A 23,939-nucleotide genomic window follows, 5' to 3' on the forward strand; every position below is an offset into this window, starting at 1 on the left:
ACCAACCCACAGGACATGCTGGTGCCGAAGGAGCCTGCCGGTGATCTCTGCTGGGCCTTGAGCATCTGCACATTCTCAAGGCCTTCTGGCTCTTGTTTTCTCCAAGATTCTAATGAGATTTTCAGATAAACCTGAGAATCTCATTAGAATCTTGGAGAGAGTGGGAGCCAGGAGGCTTTGAGCATGCGCAGATGCTCAAGGTCCAGGTGACAGATTCCTTTGGCACCGGCATCAGCATGTCCTATGGGCATGATCAATGTAAGGGTTTGGGCGGGCGGGGGGCGATGCCGGTTCTCGGGAGTGGAGGCTCGCAGATTGAGTCAACCTTGGTTTACGAGGCAAGATTTGCGAGAACCTCACCAACCTCTCTGATAACATCTCTTCTTGTATAACGAACCTCCAATCCTGTGCTCTCACCGTTCAAATAAAACTTAATGAGACCAAAACAAAACTACTTTGGCTAGGCCCAAAATTAGATCAGCTGCCCATCCTCATCCCACTATCCTCTGGCACCAAACTGCAGCTTGAGCACTCAAGCAAAGTTCTGGGAATCATCATTGACTCTACATTGTCCTTCAACGATCACCTCAACTCCTTAGTAAAAAAATGCTTTTTCAACCTTCACATGCTAAGGAAAGTCAGATCCTGCTTCCACCAACAACACTTTGCTGTCCTCGTTCAATCCATTATTCTATCTAGACTGGATTACTGCAACTCCATCTACTCAAGCCTAACAAAGAAAAGTCTTCCCAGACTCCAGCGGATTCAGAATACCGCGGCTAAATTAATTTTAGCAAAAAGCAAATTCGACCATGTCTCCCCGCTTCTATCTAAGCTTCACTGGCTCCCAGTTCTTCTCAGGGTTCACTACAAATGCGCCTGCCTAACCTTCAAGTCTCTACACGGCATCCTTCCTCCCCTGTTTCCACTATCTTGGCTCTCCGCAAATCCTAACTCCACCAGACCCTCTCAAAAATTCATACTATCATTCCCCTCTTTAAAAGGCATATCCCATACAAGAAAACTTGGAACATCCCTCCTCTTCAAGATCACCGAGCTGTGGAACAGCTTATCTGCCCCTCTCCGGAGTGCGACCTCCCTCCAACGCTTCAGAAAACATTTGAAAACTTGGCTTTTCTCTAAAATGTAACCACTCTGTCCCTCTCCTCTTCACTTAGTCCCCTCTTTCTTTCCTTTTTACCAAGCTCTTCTTCTTCCCATTGGAGTTCCTTTCTTTTGTAATTCCTGTAAACCGTGTCGAGCTCTACTTCTGTGGAGATGATGCGGTATACAAACTTAAGGTTTAGTTTAGTTTTAGTTTAATGTTTTGCTCGTCTTGCAAAAGACTCGCAAACTGCGTTACTCGCAAACCGAGGTTTGACTGTACTCTATTTCTTCCAGAGACAGCTAAAACCACTACTGATTCTCACCAGAAAACCTTCCCAACTCTACTCAACTGCTCACTCAACTGAACTGCTCTCCTTGGCAGTTTAGAACACTTTCCAGTACTGCTGACTTCCTGGAGACAGCTGTGCTGTTAAGAATTCTAAAGGTGACACAAGACTTCTTAAAAACAAAAGGAATTGACCCCAAAATATCCACAGAGAAGAAAATCCAGAGAAAATAAAAAAAACTCTGTGGAATGACGATGTTCCTAAATGGACTTTATTTGAAAGTGTCAAAGTTCCAAAGGTACACATCCACATAAAAATAGGTTATCTACATAAAAGCCTTAAAGGACCTAGTCCGCTAGGGATAAAGGTCCCAAAACAGTCTGAGTTTCGACAAAAGTCTTCTTCAGGGGTCCCCGGGGCTCCTATAAAGGTGAATAAGTGGGAAACAATTGTGTGGTGAGACACTTCCGGCTCATCACACAATTGTTTCCCATGTATTCACATTTATAGGACCCCCAGGGACCCCTGAAGAAGATTTTTTGTCAAAATGAAGACCGTGTTGGGTCCTGTATCTCTAGCAGACTAGGTCCTTTAAGGCTTTGATGTGGATGAATTTATTTTATGTGGATGATTTCAGTGTACCTTTGGAACTTTGACACTTTCAAATAAAGTCCATTTAGGAACATCGTCACTCCACAGAGTTTTTTTGGTTTTCACAAGAATTCTTAAAGCAATTGACACAGGCTAATCTCCCCTCAAATAGTTTTGAACATTTTTCTTTCTTTTTTTCCTCTGGTTACATTCATCCTTGCAAAGAAGAAAAAAAAAGTTGTCTTTAGACAACATTTTTTTTTAATCATACATAGTATCCCATAAATTTATCAAACCAGATAATAACTTCCATTAGAATTCTTTTTTTACTTCCATATTGCAATCTCTCTTTCTTCTGGGCATTTCTTCTTTTATCATTTGTCTTTTTATCTTTTGCAGTATTCCATTCACTGCTTTTGACTTGCCTATGAATTTGTATTCAGGCAAGTCACTTCTGTACTATAGCAGACTCTTCTTCCTCTTCTTATAATTGTAATTCTGTCTCTCACAGTTTCTTTTAATTGATCTTTTTCAATATCTTAGAAGAATTTCCAATCAGGACTCTATATAACTTCGTTTATCAAATTTCCTCCATTTTAACTTTTTCTTTTTCTGAACCCCTTTTACTCCTTGGGAAGCAGCTGCTGATTTTGTTCGGTATTGTTTACTCCTACTTGTTTCATGTGATGAACCAATCTTTCTTTTGATTTTCAGAGCAAGAATTATCTTTATATATGTTTTGAATGTCCTGGTTTTATCTAGCACATCTTTTCTCTTTTATCGTTTCTTTTTCATCAGAAAATATCTTTTCCCTCTTGAGCTTCCATTTAGCACAATTTCCTTCCATTTATACTCTGTACTTTCTTCAAGGCTCTCATCATCATCATCCTTTTTTTGTTTCATCAGCTGTTAGAAAGTCTTTATCATCTTTTGTCTCCTCTTTTGATTCTTCAACTGTTTTTTCTCCAGGCTATCTTCCATTTTCTCTGCATGTTTCACTTTATCACTTTTTACTTCATCAGGGACAGAACTTTCATTTTCTTCATTTTCAACATCATTTTTCTGGTTTGCATTTTCATCTTGTTCATCTGCATCTTGACTTTTCAGTTTACTTTCCTTCACCTCAGCTTCCACTGAAGCATCACTACTTAACTTATCAGTGTCCTATTTTTGGTTCCTCAACTCCTCCATCTGTTCTTCCAGGCTTGCTAGTTTTTTTTTATATAGGGCAATCATTTGCTCCTCATATCTTTTTCCAGTTTTCGGTGTTTTCTTCTACATATGCAGGCGTTCTTATAAATCCAAAGTAAGCACCGTTCTGATAGATAACATATTCTTTTTCAGGAGAGCTTCTTTCATGTCTTTTCAGTCTTAAGCTCAGTTCCCGTGGACTCTCAGGACTTGCATATGACTCCCTATCTGATCTTTCATATCTTGTAGACCTCTGAGCATAATACCGTATTTTCACGCGTATAACGTGCACCCGTGTAAAACACGCACACGGGTATAGCGCGCGGGAAAAATAAATTTATGTAAATTTAATATATAACGCGCACACGCGTATACCGCGCATGCTGCTCATTGAATTAAAACCTTCTTCTGCCCCCCTTGAAGTCCTGTTCTCCCTTAAAGGTCTGCCTGTCCCCCCTTGAAGTCCTGTCCCCACTCTGAAAGCCTGATGCCCCACCCCAAAGGACCACTGGCCCCCCCCACCCTGAAGGACCGCTCGCACCCCCCCCGACGTCCGATTCATCCCCCAGACCCCCGCACCGTTTGCGGTAGAGAAGCAGCCACCGTGGGTTTGCGATGCCTATGAGCTCTGCTGCTTCCTCTGCCGGCAGTCCCGCCCCTTCTCAGCCCTGCGCTGCTTCCTCCGAAGGGGCGGGATCGCGGCAGAGGATGCAGCGCAGGGCTCAGAGAAGGGGCGGGACCGCCGGCAGAGGAAGCAGCAGAGCTCACTGGCATCGCGAACCCACGGTAGGCTGCTTCTCCACCGCAAACGGTGCGGGGGAGGGATGAATCGGACGTCGGGGGTGTGTGTGTGCGAGCGGTTCTTCAGGGTGGGGGGGCCAGTGGTCCTTCGGGGTGGGGCATCAGGCTTTCAGGGCTGAATCGGACGTCGGGGGGGGGGAACCAGCAATGTAAAAAAAAAATTGTAAAACGCGCTCACACATATAACGCGCTTGGTTATGCTCGGTTTGTAAAATCGTGTATAACTTGTGCGTTATATGCGTGAAAATACGGTAGTCTTCTAGTTCATCCAACCAAACTCGACAATTCCGGCCGAGGTGTCCTGGTTTACCATAATAGGAACAGTTTTTACTCCTTCAGGTTCTGTTGAAAGGGTTATTTTCTCTCATTATAATATTTTTCTGGGGAATACTGTCTACTCCTGTTCTGCTGACAATATTCCTCGTGATTCCACTTTTGTCGCTCAGACAAAGTATTACAATTATTTCCTCTTTTTTTTCTGTCATTAGAAAACTTCTGCCTATATCTTGGTCATTCTGACTCTTCTCTTTGGTCTAGCTGTCCCTGTCTAACTTTGTAATTAGATTTCTTCTTATACCTGTATTCTTCCATTTTCTTAATGGGAAAAGACTCTGTCCCTCAAAAAGATCAAATGTCAACTAGGGAAAACTTTAGTTAACCACAGTACAATTCATATATAGACCAGAACATTACAAAACAACCAAATTTCAAAACAGAAACAATTCTTTAAGTTTCCCCACTTCAGGTTCTTATTCAGGACTTTGAAACTCAGATTTCTCTAAGATTCCAAAATCCTGCATATGACTACCCCAAAAATGTAACCCGCACCTCCTTACTAAGCAAAATCCCAGGAACTAAAATTTAAAAGAAGTAGCCGAGGAACTCACTGGAATTTTACCAAAAAAAAGGAGAAACAGAGTTACACTTTAAAAATTTCCTTTACCCATATATTACTGGGTAAAATTTAAATGAAATAATTTGGACATAGACATTTTTTTGATTATGCCCTTCTAGATGTTCATTAAATTATTCTACTGATTCAAAGCTAAAGTCCCCTTTTCGCCTTATCCCCTAAATGCTTAAAGTAGCAGCAGGGAAAATGTCCATGCTCAAAAAAAAAACACGTCCAAAATGAGGATTTTTTTTGAGAATGGCCTACCTCTACATTCAGCAGTTTAATCACCCAGACCACCATTATCAACCAAAAAATTGCCCAAGTCCCAAATGCCCAAAGCAAGACCTTTTAGGTGAAGGAGGGCCTAAAAGCTAAAAGCTGGATTCTGTAACCAGCGTCTGTCAAAAACAACACCGGTTACAGAATTCTCCCCCTCCCTCTCAACGTTCACGGCAGGAGAGATACCTAATCTCTCCTGCTGCGATCGCGATCTACCCCCTGAACCCCACCCCCGACAATACTGGCAGGAGGAACCCCAAGCCCTCCTGCCAAGGCGCTGGCCCAAACTCTGAAAATACCAGAAGGAGGGAGCTCAAGCCCTCCTGATGAGGCGCAGGCCTGAACCCCCCGAACCCTGAAAATACCAGCAGGAGGGAGCCCAAGCCCTCCTGCCGAGGTGAAGACCCCCCACACCCCCTGAGCCCCCACCCCGACAATACTGGCAGGAGGGAGCTGAAGTCCTCCTACCGGAAGGTGACCCCCCACCCCTCTCAAATATAGGCAGGAGGGATCCCAGGCCCTCCTACCCATGCCATGACTCCCCATGTGCCTAAGACCCTGCCCACAGGAGGAGGCCTAAGGCAACTGGGCAACCTAAGACCTCTCCTGAGGGTGGGGCCATAGGCGCCTGGCCCAATCAGACCATTGGCCCACCATTCTGAGGATGGCGGGCCTGCCGGCCGGCCGGGCTTCACACCCTTCCATCTGTCCAACTTTAAAGTTGAGGGGGGTGTTGGGGGCTGGGGGGCCATTCTGGGGGGGGGCGATCGGGGGTTCAGAGGTCAATTGGGAGGTGCACTGTGGGCAGGAAGGCCTGGGTTCCCTTCTGCCCATATTTGAGGGGGGTGGGGGGTCACCTTCCAGCAGGAGTGCTTGGGCTCCCTCCTGCCGGTATTTTAGGGGTTCGGGGGGTTTGGGCCTGCGCTTCGGCAGGAGGGCTTGTGCTCCCTCCTGCTGGTATTTTCTGGAGGGTTGGGGTGCTGACAGGAGAGATTAGGCATCTCTCCTGCCGCGCTTCACCATAGTTCAGGGGGAGGGGTTCGCGATCGTGGCAGGAGAGAGTAGGCATCTCTCCTGCTGTGATCGTTGCGGTGGGGGGTGGGCAGGTTGCCGTGGCTGCTGAGCTGATCGCAGCAGCCGCAATCAGCTCAGCGGCCCCTATTCGAAACTTATACCTGTTTTGACTTGGTCTAATCAAAACGTATAAGCTAATACTGGGCAATCTCGTTAAAGTTTTGGTTATACTTCCTGTACGACTAAGTCTAGGTGGCCCACCTCCCACCCTTTCCCCTTCTCTAAAAATGCCTCTTTTTGCTCTAGGCATTCAGAAGCAGGGTAAAGGTTTAAGCTGGTTTTAAATAGATCTAAAACCAGCTTTGATTATCGGTACTTGGACGATCTGTCTTTTTGATCGTTCAAGTACTGATTTAGGCCACTTTTTGAATGTTTTTTTTAAAATTATTATTATGAGCCCCCTACTGTAGGCAATAGTACTTCTATGAATATGCATTCAAAATTTACAATATAATATAATATAAGCCTCACAACTAGCACAGTTTCAGCTCTTTTGAATAGAACTCTTCAAGCACAGATGACTGCAGGCAAAGACATCTATCAGATAAGTTATTTTTCCTTCATTTTTGTTAATGAATATATACTGTTTCAATACTGTCTATTTAATGTCTCTAAGAATTGATTCTTGTGTGTAATTTTACTTACAGGTTCCCCGCCAGCTGATTTCAGGTAACAGGTAAGTATCTTTTATTCTTTTCTCCTCTTCTTCTTGCTTGCGTGGGCTAGCATTTGATTGAAGTTCCAGATGATAGCTACTACTCTGATTTGTAAAAAAATCATTAAGGGAAAACCCTAACTATCCTCCAAGATTCCAACTTTAGATAATACTTATAAAATGGTTTATCTTTAAACTAGCTATATAAATAAAGGATAATTGAACTAACCCTAAGCTATACCCTCCCACACTTTGTGAGTAAATTCAATTATTATCACAGACACTCTGAACAGGATCTTACCCTCAATTAATCAATTATCACAGGCCCTGTATACAAAATTTACTCAAAAATACTCAATTTCTACCAGAGACAGCTAAAACCTCTACAGACTCTCACCAGAAACCTTCCCAATGTCACTCAACTACAACACTCAACTGAACTGCTCTCCTTGGCAGTTTAGAACACTTTCCAGTACTGCTGACTTCCTGGAGAGAGCTGTACTGTTCAGAATTCTAAAGATGACACAAGAATTCTTAATGCTACAGGCTAATCTCTCCTCAAATAGCTTTGAACATTTTTCTTTCTTTTTTTCTCTGGTTACATCATACTGCAGGGATAATCGAAAGTTTTACAAGGCTGCCTGAACGGAACTTATACGTTGTGACTTAAGCGATCTAAAAACAAATCTAAGTTCAAAAAAGGTATCCAAAGTGACCAGATAACCACTGCAGACACAAAGTACAGATCCCCACACATTCCCCCAGTGATCACTGCCATAAAAATCAGAGTAAAAACGTACATACCTGCCTCCAGAATATCAGCAATGCCATAGGAAAGCCTAGTAGTGCTTAAGTAGTCTGAGGGATGGGCTAGTGCTGTGTTTCTCAACTCGGTCCTGGAGTACCCCCTTGCCAGTAAGTTTTTCAAGATATCCACAATGAATATGCATGAAAGAAATTTGCATTTAATGGAGGCAGTGTATGCAAATCAAGTTTATGCACATTCAATGTGGATATCCTGAAAACCTGACTGGACTGAGTTGAGAAACAATTGGTTACTGAACCATAGTGAGGAGGACTCAGACCCATAAGCCACTCCAAAAAGGAGGACTGTAATGGAAGCAGAGGGAATCCAGAGGATGAGCTTCCCAGTGTACTGCATGGACTGCCATATGTACAATTACCTCCCCTCGGGGAGGCAGTCGTTTATTTGGGGTCGGTGTCAGGAGCTGAAAAGCTTAAAGAAGGAAGTTAGTCGACTGAAGTATAGGATTCAGAAACTGGAGGGACTCTACATCGCAGAAGATCTGCTCAGGACAGCTGAGGACCTTTTGAGGCACATTGAGGAACAAGTCAGGGAGCTTGAGGAGTTTATCGAGGAGGCCTACAGGAGGGTGGAAGAACAAGAAAACAAACGTCGTAGGAAGGATGAAGATACACCCACATGGAATGGAGGACAAGAGCAATCTAACTCCAAGGAAGAGGAAGCCCATAGAGGAATCCCGCAGGAAGAGAAGGCAAGGTCTTGCCGGTGCCCCGAAGTGGAAGCAGTAAAGCACTTCGAGGACACAGATCTGCGACCGGAACGAAAACTGAAAAAGGGAAAGTCTGCAATCCTAGTGGGAGACTCGATCCTAAGGCAAGTGGACATAGCTGATTGTCTTGTTTGTAACATTGCTGTATATGTACAGTCTCTTACACTGTTAACCGCTTTGAACTGTTATGGTACTGCGGTATACAAAAATAAAGCTATTATTAGTTATTATTATAGCAGGAGGGAGAGAGGATCGGCTAATGACCTGCCTCCCAGGAGCAAGAACCAAGGACATCGTAGACAAAATTGAAAGGATTCTAGAAGGAGCAGAGACGGAAGAGACTGCAGTGATGATCCACATTGGGACAAATGATGTCAGCAGGAAAGACTACAGCAGGAACGCACTGATCGAGCAGTTCAAGATTCTGGGAAGGAAGTTGAAGATGAGGACTCAGAAGATAGCGTTTTCAGAGATCCTACCAGTACCAAGGGCAGATGTGAAGAGGCAGACGGAGCTGCAATCAATAAATGCATGGATGAGGAGATGGTTTGAGGAAGAGGGATTCCACTTCATGAGAAACTGGACAACATTTTGGGGCAAGAACAAGCTCTTCAGGAGAGATGGACTACACGTGAGCACGGAGGGAACTAGACTTCTAGCAAATAACGTCAGGAGAGGAATAGAGCAGGCTTTAAACTCAGAAGAAGGGGAAAGCCGACAGTTGACCAGGTGTCGATGATTCTGAAGAAGGTATCCCGAGAAGATACTGAGTGGGAAAAATGCTGGGAAGACAAAACAGGCAAACAACAATAGTTGATGGAACAAGAGGATGATAAGAATAACGTAGCACAGGGGGAAAACAAAATGGGCATAGAACAAGAGTTGACAGGACAAGAAGAGGATGATAAGAAGAATGCACAACAGGAAAAGAAAATGAAGACAACAAAATACCAGGACTAAAATTGCATGTGTACTAACGCAAGGAGCCTAAGGAACAAAATGGGAGAACTAGAAGTCATGGCCAAAAAAAGAGAACCTAGACATCATTGGGGTCTCTGAAACATGGTGGAATGAAGAAAACAAATGGGACATAGTACTACCGGGGTATAAACTCTATCGCAAAGACAGGTCAGATCAGAAAGGAGGAGGAATAGCCCTATACAGAAAAGATAACATACACTCGATCAGAGTGGACACAGCGGCAATGACCGACAAATTGGAATCACTATGGGTTAAAATACCAGGAGGGAATGGGTCCGAGATAAAGATGGGCCTGTACTATCGTCCACCTGGGCAAACTGAAGAAAACAATGAAGAAATGGAAGCCGAGATGAGGCAAGAATGCAAAAATGGTAACACCATTGTTATGGGAGACTTCAACTACCCGGGATAGACTGGAGTCTTGGATACTCAAAATGCGCTAGGGAAATCGGATTCCTAGAGGCTATACAGGACTGCTTCATGGAGCAGCTTGTCAGAGAGCCAACGAGAGTGAATGCTATTCTGGACCTAATCCTGAACGGGCTGAGAGGACCTGCAAAGGAAATGGAAGCAGTGGGACCGTTAGGAAACAGCAATCACAATATGATCCAGTTCAAAGTCCAAGTAGGAACATCAAAGGGGAAGAGAACCACAGTGATAACTTTTAACTTCAAGAAAGGAAACTACGAAGCGATGAGAGTAATGGTAAGAAAGAAACTTAGAAACAGCTCAAAGAAATCGCAGACAGTGGAGCAACCCTGGTCTTTATTTAAGGACTTGGTGAGCGAAGCGCAAAATCTTTATATCCCCAGATTTAGAAAAGGATGCAAAAAGAACCGAAGAAAAGACCCGGCGTGGATAATTAAAGAAGTGAAGAAAGCGATAGGAGATAAGAAAAAAATCATTCCGGATGTGGAAAAAGGACAAAACCGAGGAAAGAGCACAGGAAGAATCAAAAAGTATGTCACCAAGTGGTTAGAAGAGCAAAAAAGAATACGAAGAGAGGCTAGCCAGGGAAGCACGAAATTTTAAACCGTTCTTCAGATATGTTAAAGGGAAGCAGCTGGTAAGGGAGGAGGTGGGACCGCTGGATGAAGGAGATAGGAAGGGAGTGGTGAAGGAGGAAAAAGAAGTGGCGGATAGACTAAACAGGTTCTTTTCGTCAGTATTTACAAGAGAGGACACATCCAACGTGCCGGAACCTGAAAAAATCTTCAAAGGAGATCAAGCAGATAAATTAACATCCTTGGAGGTAAGCCTCAAAGACGTACTCAAGCAGATAGATAGATTAAAAATTGACAAATCTCCAGGCCCGGACGGAATCCACCCTAGGGTATTGAAAGACCTAAAGAAGAAGTAGCAAAATTACTACAGCAGGTTTGTAATCTATCCCTAAAAACAGGGGTGATCCCGGAGGATTGGAAGATAGCAAATGTTACACCCATCTTTAAAAAAGGATTGAGAGGTGACCCGGGGAACTACAGACCGGTAAGTCTGACTTTGGTCCCAGGGAAGATGACGGAAGAGCTGATAAAAGACAGCATTGATGAGCATCTAGAAAGGAACAAACTGATGAAAACAAGCCAACATGGCTTCTGCAAGGGAAGATCGTGCCTAACGAACTTACTTCACTTCTTTGAAGGGATTAACAAACAAATGGACGAAGAGGCCCCCATAGACATCATTTACTTGGATTTCCAAAAAGCTTTCGACAAGGTACCCCATGAATGCCTACAATGGAAACTGAAGAACCATGGGGTGGATGGAGACGTACATAGATGAATCAAAAATTGGTTGGTGGGCAGGAAGCAAAGGGTAGGAGTGAAGGGCCACTACTCGGACTGGAGAAGGGTCACGAGTGATGTTTCGCAGGGGTCAGTACTCGGACCACTGCTGTTCAATATATTTATTAATGCCCTAGACACAGGGACGAAGTGCGAAGTTATAAAATTTACAGATGACACAAAACTTTTTAGTGGGGTTAGGACTAAGGAGGATTGTGAAAATTTACAAAGGGAGCTGAACAAACTGGGAGAGTGGGCAAATAAATGGCAGATGAAGTTTAATGTAGAGAAATGTAAAATCTTACATGAAGGAAACAGAAACCTGATGTACAGCTATACGATGGGAGGGCTGGTAATGGGTGAAAGTAGTCAAGAGAAGGAATTAGGGGTACTGGTGGACAAAACAATGAAGCCGTCGGCACAGTGCGCAGTGGCCTCTAAGAAGGCAAACAGAATGCTAGGTATTATCAAGAAAGGTATTACAACCAGAACGAAGGACGTTATCCTGCCGTTGTATCGGGCGATGGTGCACCCACATCTGGAGTAATGCGTCCAATATTAGTCGCCATACCTTAAGAAGGATATGGCGATGCTCGAGAGGGTTCAGAAAAGAGCAAAGCACTTAATAAAAGGTATGGAAAACCTTTCATACGCTGAAAGACTGGAGAAACTAGGGCTCTTTTCCCTAGAAAAATGGAGACTTAGAGGGGACATGATAGAGACTTACAAGATCATGAAGGGCATGGAGAAAATGGAGAGGGACAGATTCTTCAAACTTTCGAAAACTACAAGAACGAGAGGGCATTCGGAAAAATTGAGAGGGGACAGATTCAGAACCAATGCTAGGAAGTTCTTCACCCAAAGGATGGTGGACACCTGGAATGCCCTACCAGAAGGTGTGATAGGACAGAGTACACTATTGGGTTTCAAGAAGCGATTAGAGCAAGGAAGGAGAAGGAGAGGTAGCCAGAAGGAGGAAGCAAGAGGGAGGAAGCCGGAGGGGATAGCAGCGGCAAGGAGCGGGCAGCGGCGAGAGTAAGCTCCGCCCACCTGTACCGCATCACCATCAGCGTCATCGCCCGGACTCTCCCTTAAAAGGAGGGGAGCCCCGGCGCGAAGGCCACTGCAGGCGCGTGGTGGAAATAGGAGCAGGCAGTGGCTAAGAGCAAGGAAGGAGAAGGAGAGGTAGCTAGAAGGAGGAAGCCGGAGGGGATAACGGCGGCAAAGAGCTGGCAGCGACGAGAGAAAGCTCCACCCACCTGCACTGCGTCACCAACAGCGTCATCGCCCGGACTCCCCCTTAAAAGGGGGAGGAGCAGATCGCCTTTGCGAAGGGCCTTAAGAAGTGCCGGGCCACTACATCCAGGAACACAAGGAAAGACAGCAGGGTAAGGAGGTAGCAGGCGCGAAGGAGAGCATACACATACGAGCGAAGCATACACATACAGGCAAGTAAGGCAAAGGGGCAGCAGGCGCAGAAGACAAGGAACAGGTAGGTCCAGAGGGACCACATCCACACACGAACAAAGGGAAGGGACAGGCACAGAGGGACCACATCCACACACGAACAAAGGGAAGCGACAAACACAGAGGGCGCAGAAGAAGAGCAGCAAGAACAGAAGATAAAAGGGTAGGCCCAAGAGGTAGCATACGTGCACCTCAACAAAAGGGCAGCAGCAGAGAGAGCACACGCACACAAGCAAAGAGGCAGCAGAAGAGGGACAGGAAAAGGCAGACTCAAGAGAGAACACACACTCAAATGTGCGCACAAGCAAAAGGCAGCAGCAGAAGGCAGAAAAAGACAAACTCAAGATAGAACACAGACACATACACAAGCAAAAGGAACTGGCAGGCACAGAGGGCTAGGAAGAGGCGGACAATACTCACACACAAGCGAAGGGAAGCGGAAGACAAAGAAGGTAAGGAAGAGCCAGGAATAGGAGTGAGTGCACAAGCAAAGAGTACAGGGACTTCTAGAAGGCGGACAAGAAGGGAAGCTGAAGGAACCCAGAGGATGAGCTTCCCAGTGTACTGCACGGACTGCCACATGTACGACTACCTCCCCTCCGGGAGGCAGTTGTATGTGTGCGGACGCTGTCAGGAACTGAAGAGCTTGATGAGCGAAGTTAGTCGTCTGAAGCACAGGATTCGGGAACTGGAGGGACTATACATCTCAGAAGACCAGTTCCAGACATCCGAAGATCTTATGAGAGAGAGGCACATCGAGGAACAAGTCAGGGAACTCGAGAGTTCATCGAGGATGCGTACAAGAGAGTGGAAGAACAAGAATATGAGCAGCACAGGAACAAGGAAGATGCACTAAACGGAGGACAAGAATCATCTGACACCAAGGCAGAAGGATCCCAAGGAGGAAACTTGCAAGAAGAAGAGGCAAGATCCTACCAGTGCCTAGAGGGAGAAGAAACGAAGCGCACCAAGGACACATACCTGCGACCACAGCAGAAGCTGAAAAAAGTGAAATCTGCAATCCTGGTGGGAGACTCAATCCTAAAACAGGTGGACAGTCACATAGCAGGAGGGAGAGAAGATCGGCTGGTGACCTGTCTCCCAGGAGCAAGAACTAAGGACATTGTCGAAAGAATTGAAAGGATCATGGAAGGAGCAGAGACAGAAGAGACGGCAGTGATAGTCCTCGTTGGGACAAATGATGTCAACAGGAGAGACTGCAGCAGGAATGCACTTACCGAACAGTTCAAGATCTTAGGAAGGAAGCTGAAGATGAGGACTCAGAGGATAGCATTCTCGGAGATCCTGCCAGTACCGAGGGCTGATGTGAAGAGACAGATGGAACTATAATCAATAAATGCGTGGATGAGGAGATGGTGTGAGGAAGAGGGTTTTCACTTCGTGAGGAACTGGATAACGTTCTGGGGCAAGAACAAGCTCTTCAGGAGAGATGGACTATACCTGAGTTACAGCAGGAACTAGACTACTAGCAAACAACGTCGGGAGAGGAATGGAGCAAGCTTTAAACTAAGAAGAAGGGGAAAACCGACAGTTGACCAGGTGTCGATGATTCGGAAGACAGTATCCCAAAAAGATACTGAGTGGGGAAAGTGCTGGGATGACACTAACGGCACACAACAGGAGCTGATAAACTAAGGGAGCCGGACATATCAAGAGGAGGATAGGAGGAGTGTACTACAAGGGGAAGACAAAATGGAGCAAGACGAAGGGAAGAAACAAAAGGAGGAAAATAAGAACGTACCACAAGGGGATGACAAGAGAGACAATAATCAGGAGTCTGCAGGACAGGAAGGGGACAGAAAGAAAAATGAACCGCAAGGGAAAATAACAAGGAGAAAAAAATACCAAGACTTGAACTGCATGTACACCAATGCAAGAAGCCTAAAGAACAAAATGGGGGAACTAGAAGTCATGGCCAAAGATGAGAACCTAGACATCATAGGGATCATGGAAACATGGTGGAATGAGGAAAACAAATGGGACATAGTACTGCCAGGGTACAAGCTCTACCGAAGTGACAGGACACATCAGAAAGGAGGAGGAGTAGCACTGTACATAAAGGACACCATACACTCGACCAGAGTAGACGCAGCAGCGACAGATGACCAACTGGAATCACTATGGGTTAAAATACCAGGAAGAAAAGGAGCCGAGATAAAGATGAGACTGTACTACCGCCCACCTGGGCAAACTGAAGCAAAAGATGAAGAACTGAGAGCCGAATTGAGGCAGGAATGTGAAAACGTAAACACCTTAGTTATGGGAGATTTCAACTTTCCCGGGATAGACTGGAGCCATGGAGTTTCTAAATGTACAAAGGAAACGGAGTTCCTGGAGGCTATACGGGACTGCTTCTTGGAACAGCTTGTCAAGGAACCAACGAGAGGGACAGCTATTCTGGATTTAATCCTCAACGGGCTGAAAGGACCTGCCAAGGAAGTGGAAGTAATGGGACCATTAGGAAACAGTGATCACAACATGATCCAGTTCAAAGTGGAAATAGGAATGCCAAAGGGGAAGAGAACCATTGCAACAACGTTTAACTTCAAGAAAGGGAACTATGATACCATGAGGCAAATGGTGAAGAGGAAACTCAGGAACAGTTCCAGGAAAGCACAGATGGAGCAAGCCTGGTCCTTATTCAAAGACATGGTAAACAAAGCGCAAAACCTGTATATACCCAGATTTAGAAAAGGGTGCAAAAAGAATCAAGCAAAAGACCCGGCATGGATAACCAATGAAGATAAGAATGTAATAGGAGACAAGAAAAAATCATTCCTGAAATGGAAAAAGTTTAAAACCGAGGAAAATTGGAAAGAGCACAGGAAGCATCAAAAATAATGTCATTGCGTGGTCAGAAAAGCAAAAAAAGAGTATGAAGAGAGACTTGCCAGGGAGGACGGAATTTTAAACCATTCTTCCGATATGTGAAAGGAAAACAGCCAGCGAGGGAGGAGGTGGGACCCCTGGATGAGGGAGACAGGAATGGAGTGTTGAAGGAGAAAAAAGAGGTGGCAGACAGATTAAACACGTTCTTCTCGTCGGTCTTCACAAAAGAGCACATATCCAACGTGCTGGACCGGAAAAAATATTCAAGGGGGATCAAGAGGAAAAATTATCATGCATGGAGGTAAGCCTCAAAAACGTACTCAAACAGATAGATAGATTAAAAATTGACAAATCTCCAGGCCCAGACGGAATCCACCCAAGAGTACTGAAAGAGCTCAGAGACGAAACAGCGGAGTTGCTGCACAGATTTGCAACCTATCCTTGAAAACAGGGGTAATCCCGGAGGACTGGAGGATAGCGAACATTACATCGATCTTCAAAAAGGATCGAGAGGTGACTCAGGGAACTACAGGCCAGTGAGCTTAACTTCAGTTCCGGGGAAGATGGCCGAATCATTGATCAAGGACAGCATCAATGAGCATATAGAAAAAAATAATCTGATGAGAACAAGCCAGCATGGTTTCTGTAAAAGGAAGATCATGCCAAACAAACCTACTGCACTTCTTTGAGGGGATAAGCGAACAATTTGACAAAGGTGACCCTTTTGGACATCGTATATCTGGACTTCCAAAAAGCCTTCAACAAGGTACCCCATGAGTGCCTACTACAGGGTGGAAGGGGACGTGCACAGATGAATCAGAAATTGGCTGGCAGACAGGAAACAGAGGGTAGAGTAAAGGGACACTACTCTGACTGGAAAGGGGTCACGAGTGGCGTCCAGCAGGGGTCAGTGCTGGGACCGCTGCTGTTCAATATATACATTAATGATCTGGAATCAGGGACGAAGTGCGAAGTTATAAAATTTGCGGACTACACAAAACTCTCCAGTAGGGTTAGAACTGTTGAGGAATGTAAAGAACTACAAAGGGACCTGAACAAACTGAGTGAGTGGGCAAATAAATGGCAGAAGAGCTTCAATGTAGAGAAATGTAAAGTCTTGCATATAGAGAAAGGAAACCCGATGTATAAATACACGATGTGGGGGGATGGTACTGGGAGAGGGCAAACTAGAAAAGGATTTGGGGATTTTGGTGGATAAAACAATGAAGCCGGCTGCACAATGCGCAGCGGCCTCAAAGAAGGCGAACAGAATGTTGGGTATTATCCAAAAAGGTATCACTACCAGAACGAAGGAAGTTATCCTGCCACTGTATCAGGCGATGGTGTGCCCGCATCTGGAGTACTGCGTCCAATACTGGTCGCCGTACCTTAAGAAGGATATGGCAATACTCAAGAGGGTCTAGAGAAGAGCATCAAGGATGATAAAGGGAATGGAAAACCTTTCATATACTGAAAGGCTAGAGAAGCTGGGGCTCTTTTCCCTGGAAAAGCGGAGACTTAGAGGGGAAATGATAGAAACTTACAAGATCATGAAAGGTAGAGAGAAGGTAGAGAGGGACAGATTCTTCAGACTGGCGGGGGCAACAAAAACAAGAGGGCACTCAAAAAAATTGAAAGGAGACAGATTCAGAACAAATGCTAGGAAGTTCTTCTTCACTCAGAGGGTGGTGGACACCTGGAATGCGCTTCCAGGGGAGATGGTAGAGCAGAGTACGATTTTGGGATTCAAAATGGGATTGGACGATTTCCTGAAGAAAAAGGGGATTGAAGGGTATAATTAGAGGGTTACTATACAGGATATTATGCGATTAGGCAATAAAATGTTTTAGGTAAAAGATCACTACAGGTCATGGACCTGGGGGGGGCCGCCGCTGGAGCAGACTGTTGGGCATGATGGACCCATGGTCTGACTTGGCAGAGGCGATGCTTATGTTCTTATGATTTCCTGAAGGAAAAGGGGATAGAAGGATATAGATAGAGGATTATTATACAGGTCCTGGACCTGATGGGCCACCGCATGAGCGGACTGCTGGGCGTGATGGACCTCCAGTCTGAGCCAGTGGAGGCACTGCTTATGTTCTTATGGTGGAAAATGTGAGTCCACAAAAAAAACCCAGACCCTACTGTACTGCCATATAGGTGGCACCCAAATGGGGGTTGTAGACAGGTTTGGGGGGGCTCACCATGACCTGCAAGGGAGTTGTGGTGAGATGTTTATGTGACACCCTTTTTGTGAAGTTCACAGCAGTACCCTGTAAGGTGCCCTACTACTCTGTTGCCAGTCCATCACTTTGCTGGTCCCTCCCATATCCAAAAGGTCTTGTTCTAGGCGTTTGGGACTTGGAAGATATTTTGGACAAGAATGTACTAGCGGTCTGGACAATCAAATAATTTTGGAGGTATTTTCTGAGAATGGACTTTGGATGCTGCTGACTTTGGGAGATTAGTGCCCAAAGCCCAAAATGGACTTAGACGTTTGTTTTGATTATGCCCCTCCACATGTTTTCTTTTGGGCTGATGAAGTCCAAATTATTTCTTGTGATTTCTGAGGTACTGTGTGAGTTCCTGAAGCTGATATTTTTTCTCTCTAGCTTACACACCTGCACTTCTACAAAGAACTCTCTTAAGGTTACCATATTTGTGAAGACAAAAAAAGAGGACACATGACCCTGCTCCCAGCCCCACCCTACCTTCCCTGGTCCCATCCAAGCCCTGCCCCCAGCCTCCCCCAAACTGAGCCTTATGTACCCACCGGTAAATCAAGTGACTACAGTGGTATAACTAGTATATTTGACACTCAGGGCCAGTCATTTCAACACCCCTCTCCTCTATATAAATATTTATAAATAGCTACAATGCAACTTTACTCTAAAGCACTCTTCTTTCCATTTAACATCTGCCCTCGCTCTCTCCATCCAGATTCTTTGTCCCTTCCATCCACTGTCTGTCCTCTTCTCTTTCCATATGACATCTGCCCTCTTTCTATGCCCCTTCCATAAACTGTCTACCTTCTTCCCCTTCCATCCAGCCTTGCCCCCTCTCCTTTTTGCATGATTCATTCCCACTCTTCATTTTTATTTCTCATTTCTCTGTCTCCCCCTCTTCCCATGCTCTGGCATGTCTCTCCTCCTTTTTTCCTTCCCCATTCCACCCTATCCCATGGGCTGACATCTATGTCTCCTTATTTTCCATCTCTTCATCATTTCTTCCTTACTCCCAATAGATTTCCTTCCCCCCCCAAGGTCTGGTATCTCAGTCTCCTTCCATGTTTCCTTCCCACCCCACCCCATGGTATGGCATCTCTGTCTTTTTCCCCTCTCCTTCCCATCCATCTCCCCACATGCTCTGGCAACTCTCTCCTCTCCATCCCTCCCTCCTAGTCTAGCATCTATCTCTCTCCTCATCCTTCAACATCTGCACTCTTTGTCTCCATCATCCCTGTGCATTGCTATCCCTTCTCTCAGCAGCACCCTCTTTTATCATTCATGTACACCAGATCCAGCATCTCTTTGCCCCCTCTCCATCTTTCTCTATGGTCCCCATCCCTGCATCAATCTCTCTCTCATGCCTCTTGCCCCCCTCTCCCTTATCTGATCTCTCCACTCCACCTTGCCCCCTTACCTCTCCTCCAATCTCCCTACCATCACTCTGTTTCCTTCCTTCCTACACTGGACAGACAGAACATAAGAAACGCCTTCACCGAATCAGACCTTTGGTCCATCCAGTCCGGTGACCCGCATATGTGGAGGCCAAGCCAGGTGTTCCCCGATGAAGACCTGTTTACCCATATCCATCAATGTGATTTGCAAGAAGGTGTGCATCCAACTTGCCCTTGAAACCCAGAATGGTGGTCTCCGTCACATCCTCCTCCGGGAGAGCATTCCAAGCGTCCACCACTCGCTGTGTGAAACAGAACTTCCTGGTATTTGTCCTGAGCCTGTCGCCTCTCAACTTCAGTCCATGACCTCTTGTCTGGTTCACATTTGACGTGAATAACGATGCTTCATGCTCTATTTTGTCGAATCCTTTTATTATTTTATAAGTCACTATCATATCCCCTCACAGTCTTCTCTTCTCAAGGGTGAATAAGCCCAGTTTTCTGAGGCGTTCTTTGTAGCTCAAATTTTCCATACCTTCTACTAGCTTCGTAGCTCGCCTCTGCACCCTCTCCAGCAGGGTCACATCCTTCTTTAGGTAGGGAGACCAGTGCTGGACACAGTACTCCAGGTGTGGTCTGACCATTGCTCTGTAACGCGGCATTATGATGTCCGCCGATCTACTCGTGATTCCTTTCTTTATCATGCCCAACATCCTGTTTGCCTTCTTCGCCACCGATGCGCACTGCGCTGACGGCTTCAGGGTCCTGTCAATTAGTATCCCCAGATCCCTTTCTTGTTTGCTCTTGCCCTATGTCACACCTAGCATTTTATATTCATGTTTCTTGTTTTTCCTTCCCAGGTGCATCACTTTGCATTTCTTTATATTAAACTTCATCTGCCACTTTTCCGCCCATTTCTCTAGCTGGTTCAAATCTCTTTGGAGTTCTTCAATGTCCATTAGTGACCCAACTGTCCGGCATAGTTTTGTGTCATTCTCAAACTTGATTATATTACTTGTTGTTTCCTCTTCTAGGTCATTTATGAAGATATTGAACAAAATGGGCCCAAGAACTGAGCCCTGGGGCACATCGCTTGTCACCTTTTCCCAGTCCGAGAACTTCCCATAATCTGCAATCTATTCTCCAGCCATCTGCCTATCCATCTTAGGATGTCCCCCTCTATTCCATGGCATTCTAGTTTCCTCATAAGCCTTGTGTGTGTGACCTTGTCGAATGCTTTCTGAAAGTCCAAGTATATTATGTCCACTGGGTCTCCTCTATTGATGTGCTTGTTCACCTTCTCAAAAAATTGAAGCAAGCTCGTCAGGCTTCCCCTTCCTGAAGCCGTGTTGGCTGGCTCTCATCAGATCATGATTATCCAGATGTTGCACTATACTATCCTTGATTAGTGCTTCTACCATCTTCCCAGGAACCGACGTAAGACTCACAGGTCTATAGTTGCCTGGTTCTCCTCTCGATCCTTTTTTGAAGATTGGGATGACATTTGCTATCTTCCAGTCGTCTGGTATTTGGCCTGTTCTGATTGACAAATTAGCAAGAGATTGTAATAACTCTCCTATTTCCACCTTAAGTTCCTTTAGGACTCTTGGGTGAATTCCATCTGGTCCAGGGGACTTGTCACTTTTTAGTTTGTCGATCTGTTTGTATATCATATCCAAGTCCACATTCACTGTGGTGAGGCTATCCTCATCTTCTCCCTTGAATACTTTCTCTGCTTCGGGCAGTAATGCAGTGTCCTCCTTGGTAAAGACAGACGCGAAGAATGAATTTAGCCTATCAGCAATCTGTTTATTGTCCTTAATGCACCCTTTTCTTCCTTGGTCATCTAGAGGGCCCACTGCCTCCTTAGTTGTTTTTTTCCCTTTTATGTATCTAAAAAAGGGTTTGAAGTTTTTGGCTTCTTGCGCTATCTTTTTCTCATAGACCTTTTTGGCGTCTCTTACCGCCTTTTGACACTTCTTTTGGTCGACCTTATGACTGTTCTAGGCCTCCGTTGTTTGTTCACGTTTCCATTTTTTGAACGAGTTCCTCTTTTCCCTTACCGCATCCTTCACCCCTTTAGTTAACCAAGCTGGTTCTCCTTTGCACTTATTTTTCCTTCCTTTGGATATCCACGGAATGTAGAGATTCTGTGCTTCGGTGACGGTATTTTTTAGTAGGGACCATGCTTGATCGACCGTTTTGATTTCGGCTGTCCTTTTCTTGAGCCGTTTATTAACCATGACTCTCATGCTGTCGTAATTGCCCTTTCTGAAGTTAAAGGTTGTGGTTTGGGTCTTGGTTCTTTTCTCCTTCCCGATGCCAATTTTGAAATTGATCATGTTGTGATCGCTTGTCCCCAGGGGGACCGTGACTTCCACGTCTGTTGTTCTTCCAGTTATGCCATTAAGGACTAAGTCCAAGGTTGCGGTCCCTCTTGTCGGTTCTTCCACCATTTGCTCTAGGAAGCAGTCTCCTATTATTTCCAGGAACTTTGTTTCCCTTCCACAGTTTGAGGTTCCTAGGTTCCAGTTTATCCCCGGAAAGTTAAAGTCTTCCATGATCGTTACGTTACGTGTTCTACATTCATGGTTGATTTCCTTTATCATTTCTGCATCTGCTTCTTCCGTCTGTGCTGGGAGTCGATAATAGAGGCCAATTTTTGTGTCTGCTTCGTTCTGTCTAGGGATCGTTATCCAGAGAGACTCCAGTTTTTCTTTTCCTTCCGTCTTCCCTTCTCCGATAGACTCTACTCCTTCTTGGACATACAGGGCAATGCCTCCCCCTTTTTGCCTTATTCTATCTCTTCTGTATAGTTTGTATCCCTGCAGTACTGTGTCCCATTCATTTTCATCATTCCACCACGTTTCTGTTATTCCAATGATATCAAGTTTTTCTTGTCTCGCTAATGCTTCCAGTTCCCCCATTTTGTTTCTCAAGCTTCTGGCATCTTACCCTGCTGGTTCAGTATATCTCACTAGTTCCTCCCTCCCCCCACAGTCTTCCAATCCTCAGACATGTTGCCAGTAGTGTCAGTGATTGAGACACCTGCTGCTTGCTGGCTCCTGAACTTTTCTGTCTGCCACATCCTGCAGGAACAGGAAATTGCCATCACAGTAAGTAGAATGCAGCAGAAAGAACTGTTCATGAGCTGGCCGGCAGTGGGTCTCTTAATCACTGACACTGATAGCAACAAATTCAGGACTTGGAAGATCGCAGGGAGACATGGGAGTTCCTGAAGTGCCTGGAGGAGAAAAAACAAGCCAAACTTTGGGGGAAAAGGAGAGGTTGGATGCATTATGCTAAGTCCAAAGTGGGTGGGCTGGCCATGTTCATCATAGACAAGTTTTGTGACAGACTTTTGGATCCTGTCTGACTTATATACAGACGTCATCTGAAACAGTTAGCAAACTTGCACTGTATGCTATATTTTCCTCAGTTACATCAGTACTGGAACATTACTGTTGGCTAATATTCTTTTGTAAATGGAAATACGTTTAAAACAAATAGGAAGAAATAATTGTTCTTTCAAAGAATAGTTAAGCTCTGAAACTCATTGCCAGAGGATGTGCCAACATAACTGACATGTTTTAGCTGAGCTCCTGTACTCCGGGCCTCAACTGTCCTTGCAATACTGCAAATCAAGCTTCTGGACTCTAACAGCGGTTCACTTATTTTACATGGACAAATACCTACTAAGATCTGAATCATCAATGAGCTCAAAACACCTTATGAAAGAGAAAGATCATGATAAAAATCACTCACAGGCTGACAACATGGCTGATTCTACTGGCCTTCAGTCTTCTGTGCAAGAAGTAACAGCAACAGTTGTTCAGGCTTTGGAACCTCGATTCACGACGGTTGTGAAAGCTTTGGAGTCTAGGTTTACCCAGATGTCTGGCCATATTACAGGGGTGGAGTCTCTCCTATCGGAACTTACTTGCTGCACTGGTGAACTGGAGGTCCATATGGCAGAAGTTAAAGATACAGCAACGACTACTTCGGAATCTGTGGCAACCCTGCGGGAGCAGCTTCGTGTACTTCGTAGTTTACGCCCAGCAGTGTCTACGAGGAGCTATCAAGACTCAAGGTGAACAAAGCTATGGGACCGGACAAACTACACCCCAAGGTGCTCAGGGAGTTGAGTAACGTCCTGGCGGAACCGTTATCCGCACTCTTCAATCTTTCCCTAAGTACAGGAAGAGTCCCGTTGGATTGGAAAATGGCTAACATCATTCCACTCCACAAAATGGGATGCAGGATGGAGGCTGAGAATTATAGACTGGTGAGTCTCACATCGATAGTGAGTAAACTTAAGGAAACACTAATCAAATGCCAATTGGATACGATCCTGAACGATGAGAATCTACGAGATCCCCATCAACATGGTTTTACTAAGGGAATGTCCTGCCAATCAAATCTGATCAGCTTCTTTGACTGGGTAACAAGAAAGCTGGATATAGGGGAGTCCCTGGACGTCATGTACTTGGACTTCAGCAAAGCGTTTGATAGTGTCCCACACCGCAAGTTATTGAGCAAGATGGGTTCGATGGGACTGGGTGAAACATTAACCGCATGGGTTAGGGACTGGCTTAGAGGTAGACTTCAGAGGGTAGTAGTAAATGGTACCCTCTCCGATAAGACGAAGGTGATCAGCGGAGTGCCGCAGGGCTCGGTCTTGGGCCCGATCCTATTTAACATCTTCGTAAGAGACTTGGCTGAGGGGCTTCGAGGTAAAATTACATTATTCACAGATGACGCCAAACTATGCAACATGGTAGGCAACCGCACAACAGATGAAAACACAGTGCCCGACAAAAGCT

At 45.2% G+C, this 23,939-nt stretch overlaps 1 protein-coding gene across 6 annotated transcripts in view; it reads left to right on the forward strand.

Moving 5' to 3' along the window:
- SLC35F3 (solute carrier family 35 member F3) overlaps nucleotides 1-23,939 on the forward strand; it is a 391,027-nt gene that overhangs the window by 180,273 nt on the left and 186,815 nt on the right. Inside the window, exon 6 of one of the 6 annotated variants that reach the window (XM_033938619.1) lies at nucleotides 6,873-6,901. The exons of the other annotated variants lie outside the window; for them this stretch is intronic. Coding sequence (XP_033794510.1) covers nucleotides 6,873-6,898 — 26 coding nt within the window. The 3' untranslated portion in view covers nucleotides 6,899-6,901. The remainder of the gene's footprint in view (nucleotides 1-6,872; nucleotides 6,902-23,939) is intronic. 6 annotated transcript variants of the gene reach the window in all.

The sequence above is a fragment of the Geotrypetes seraphini genome, chromosome 3 (assembly GCF_902459505.1).
Source record: "Geotrypetes seraphini chromosome 3, aGeoSer1.1, whole genome shotgun sequence".
Classification (NCBI taxonomy): Eukaryota; Metazoa; Chordata; class Amphibia; order Gymnophiona; family Dermophiidae; genus Geotrypetes; species Geotrypetes seraphini.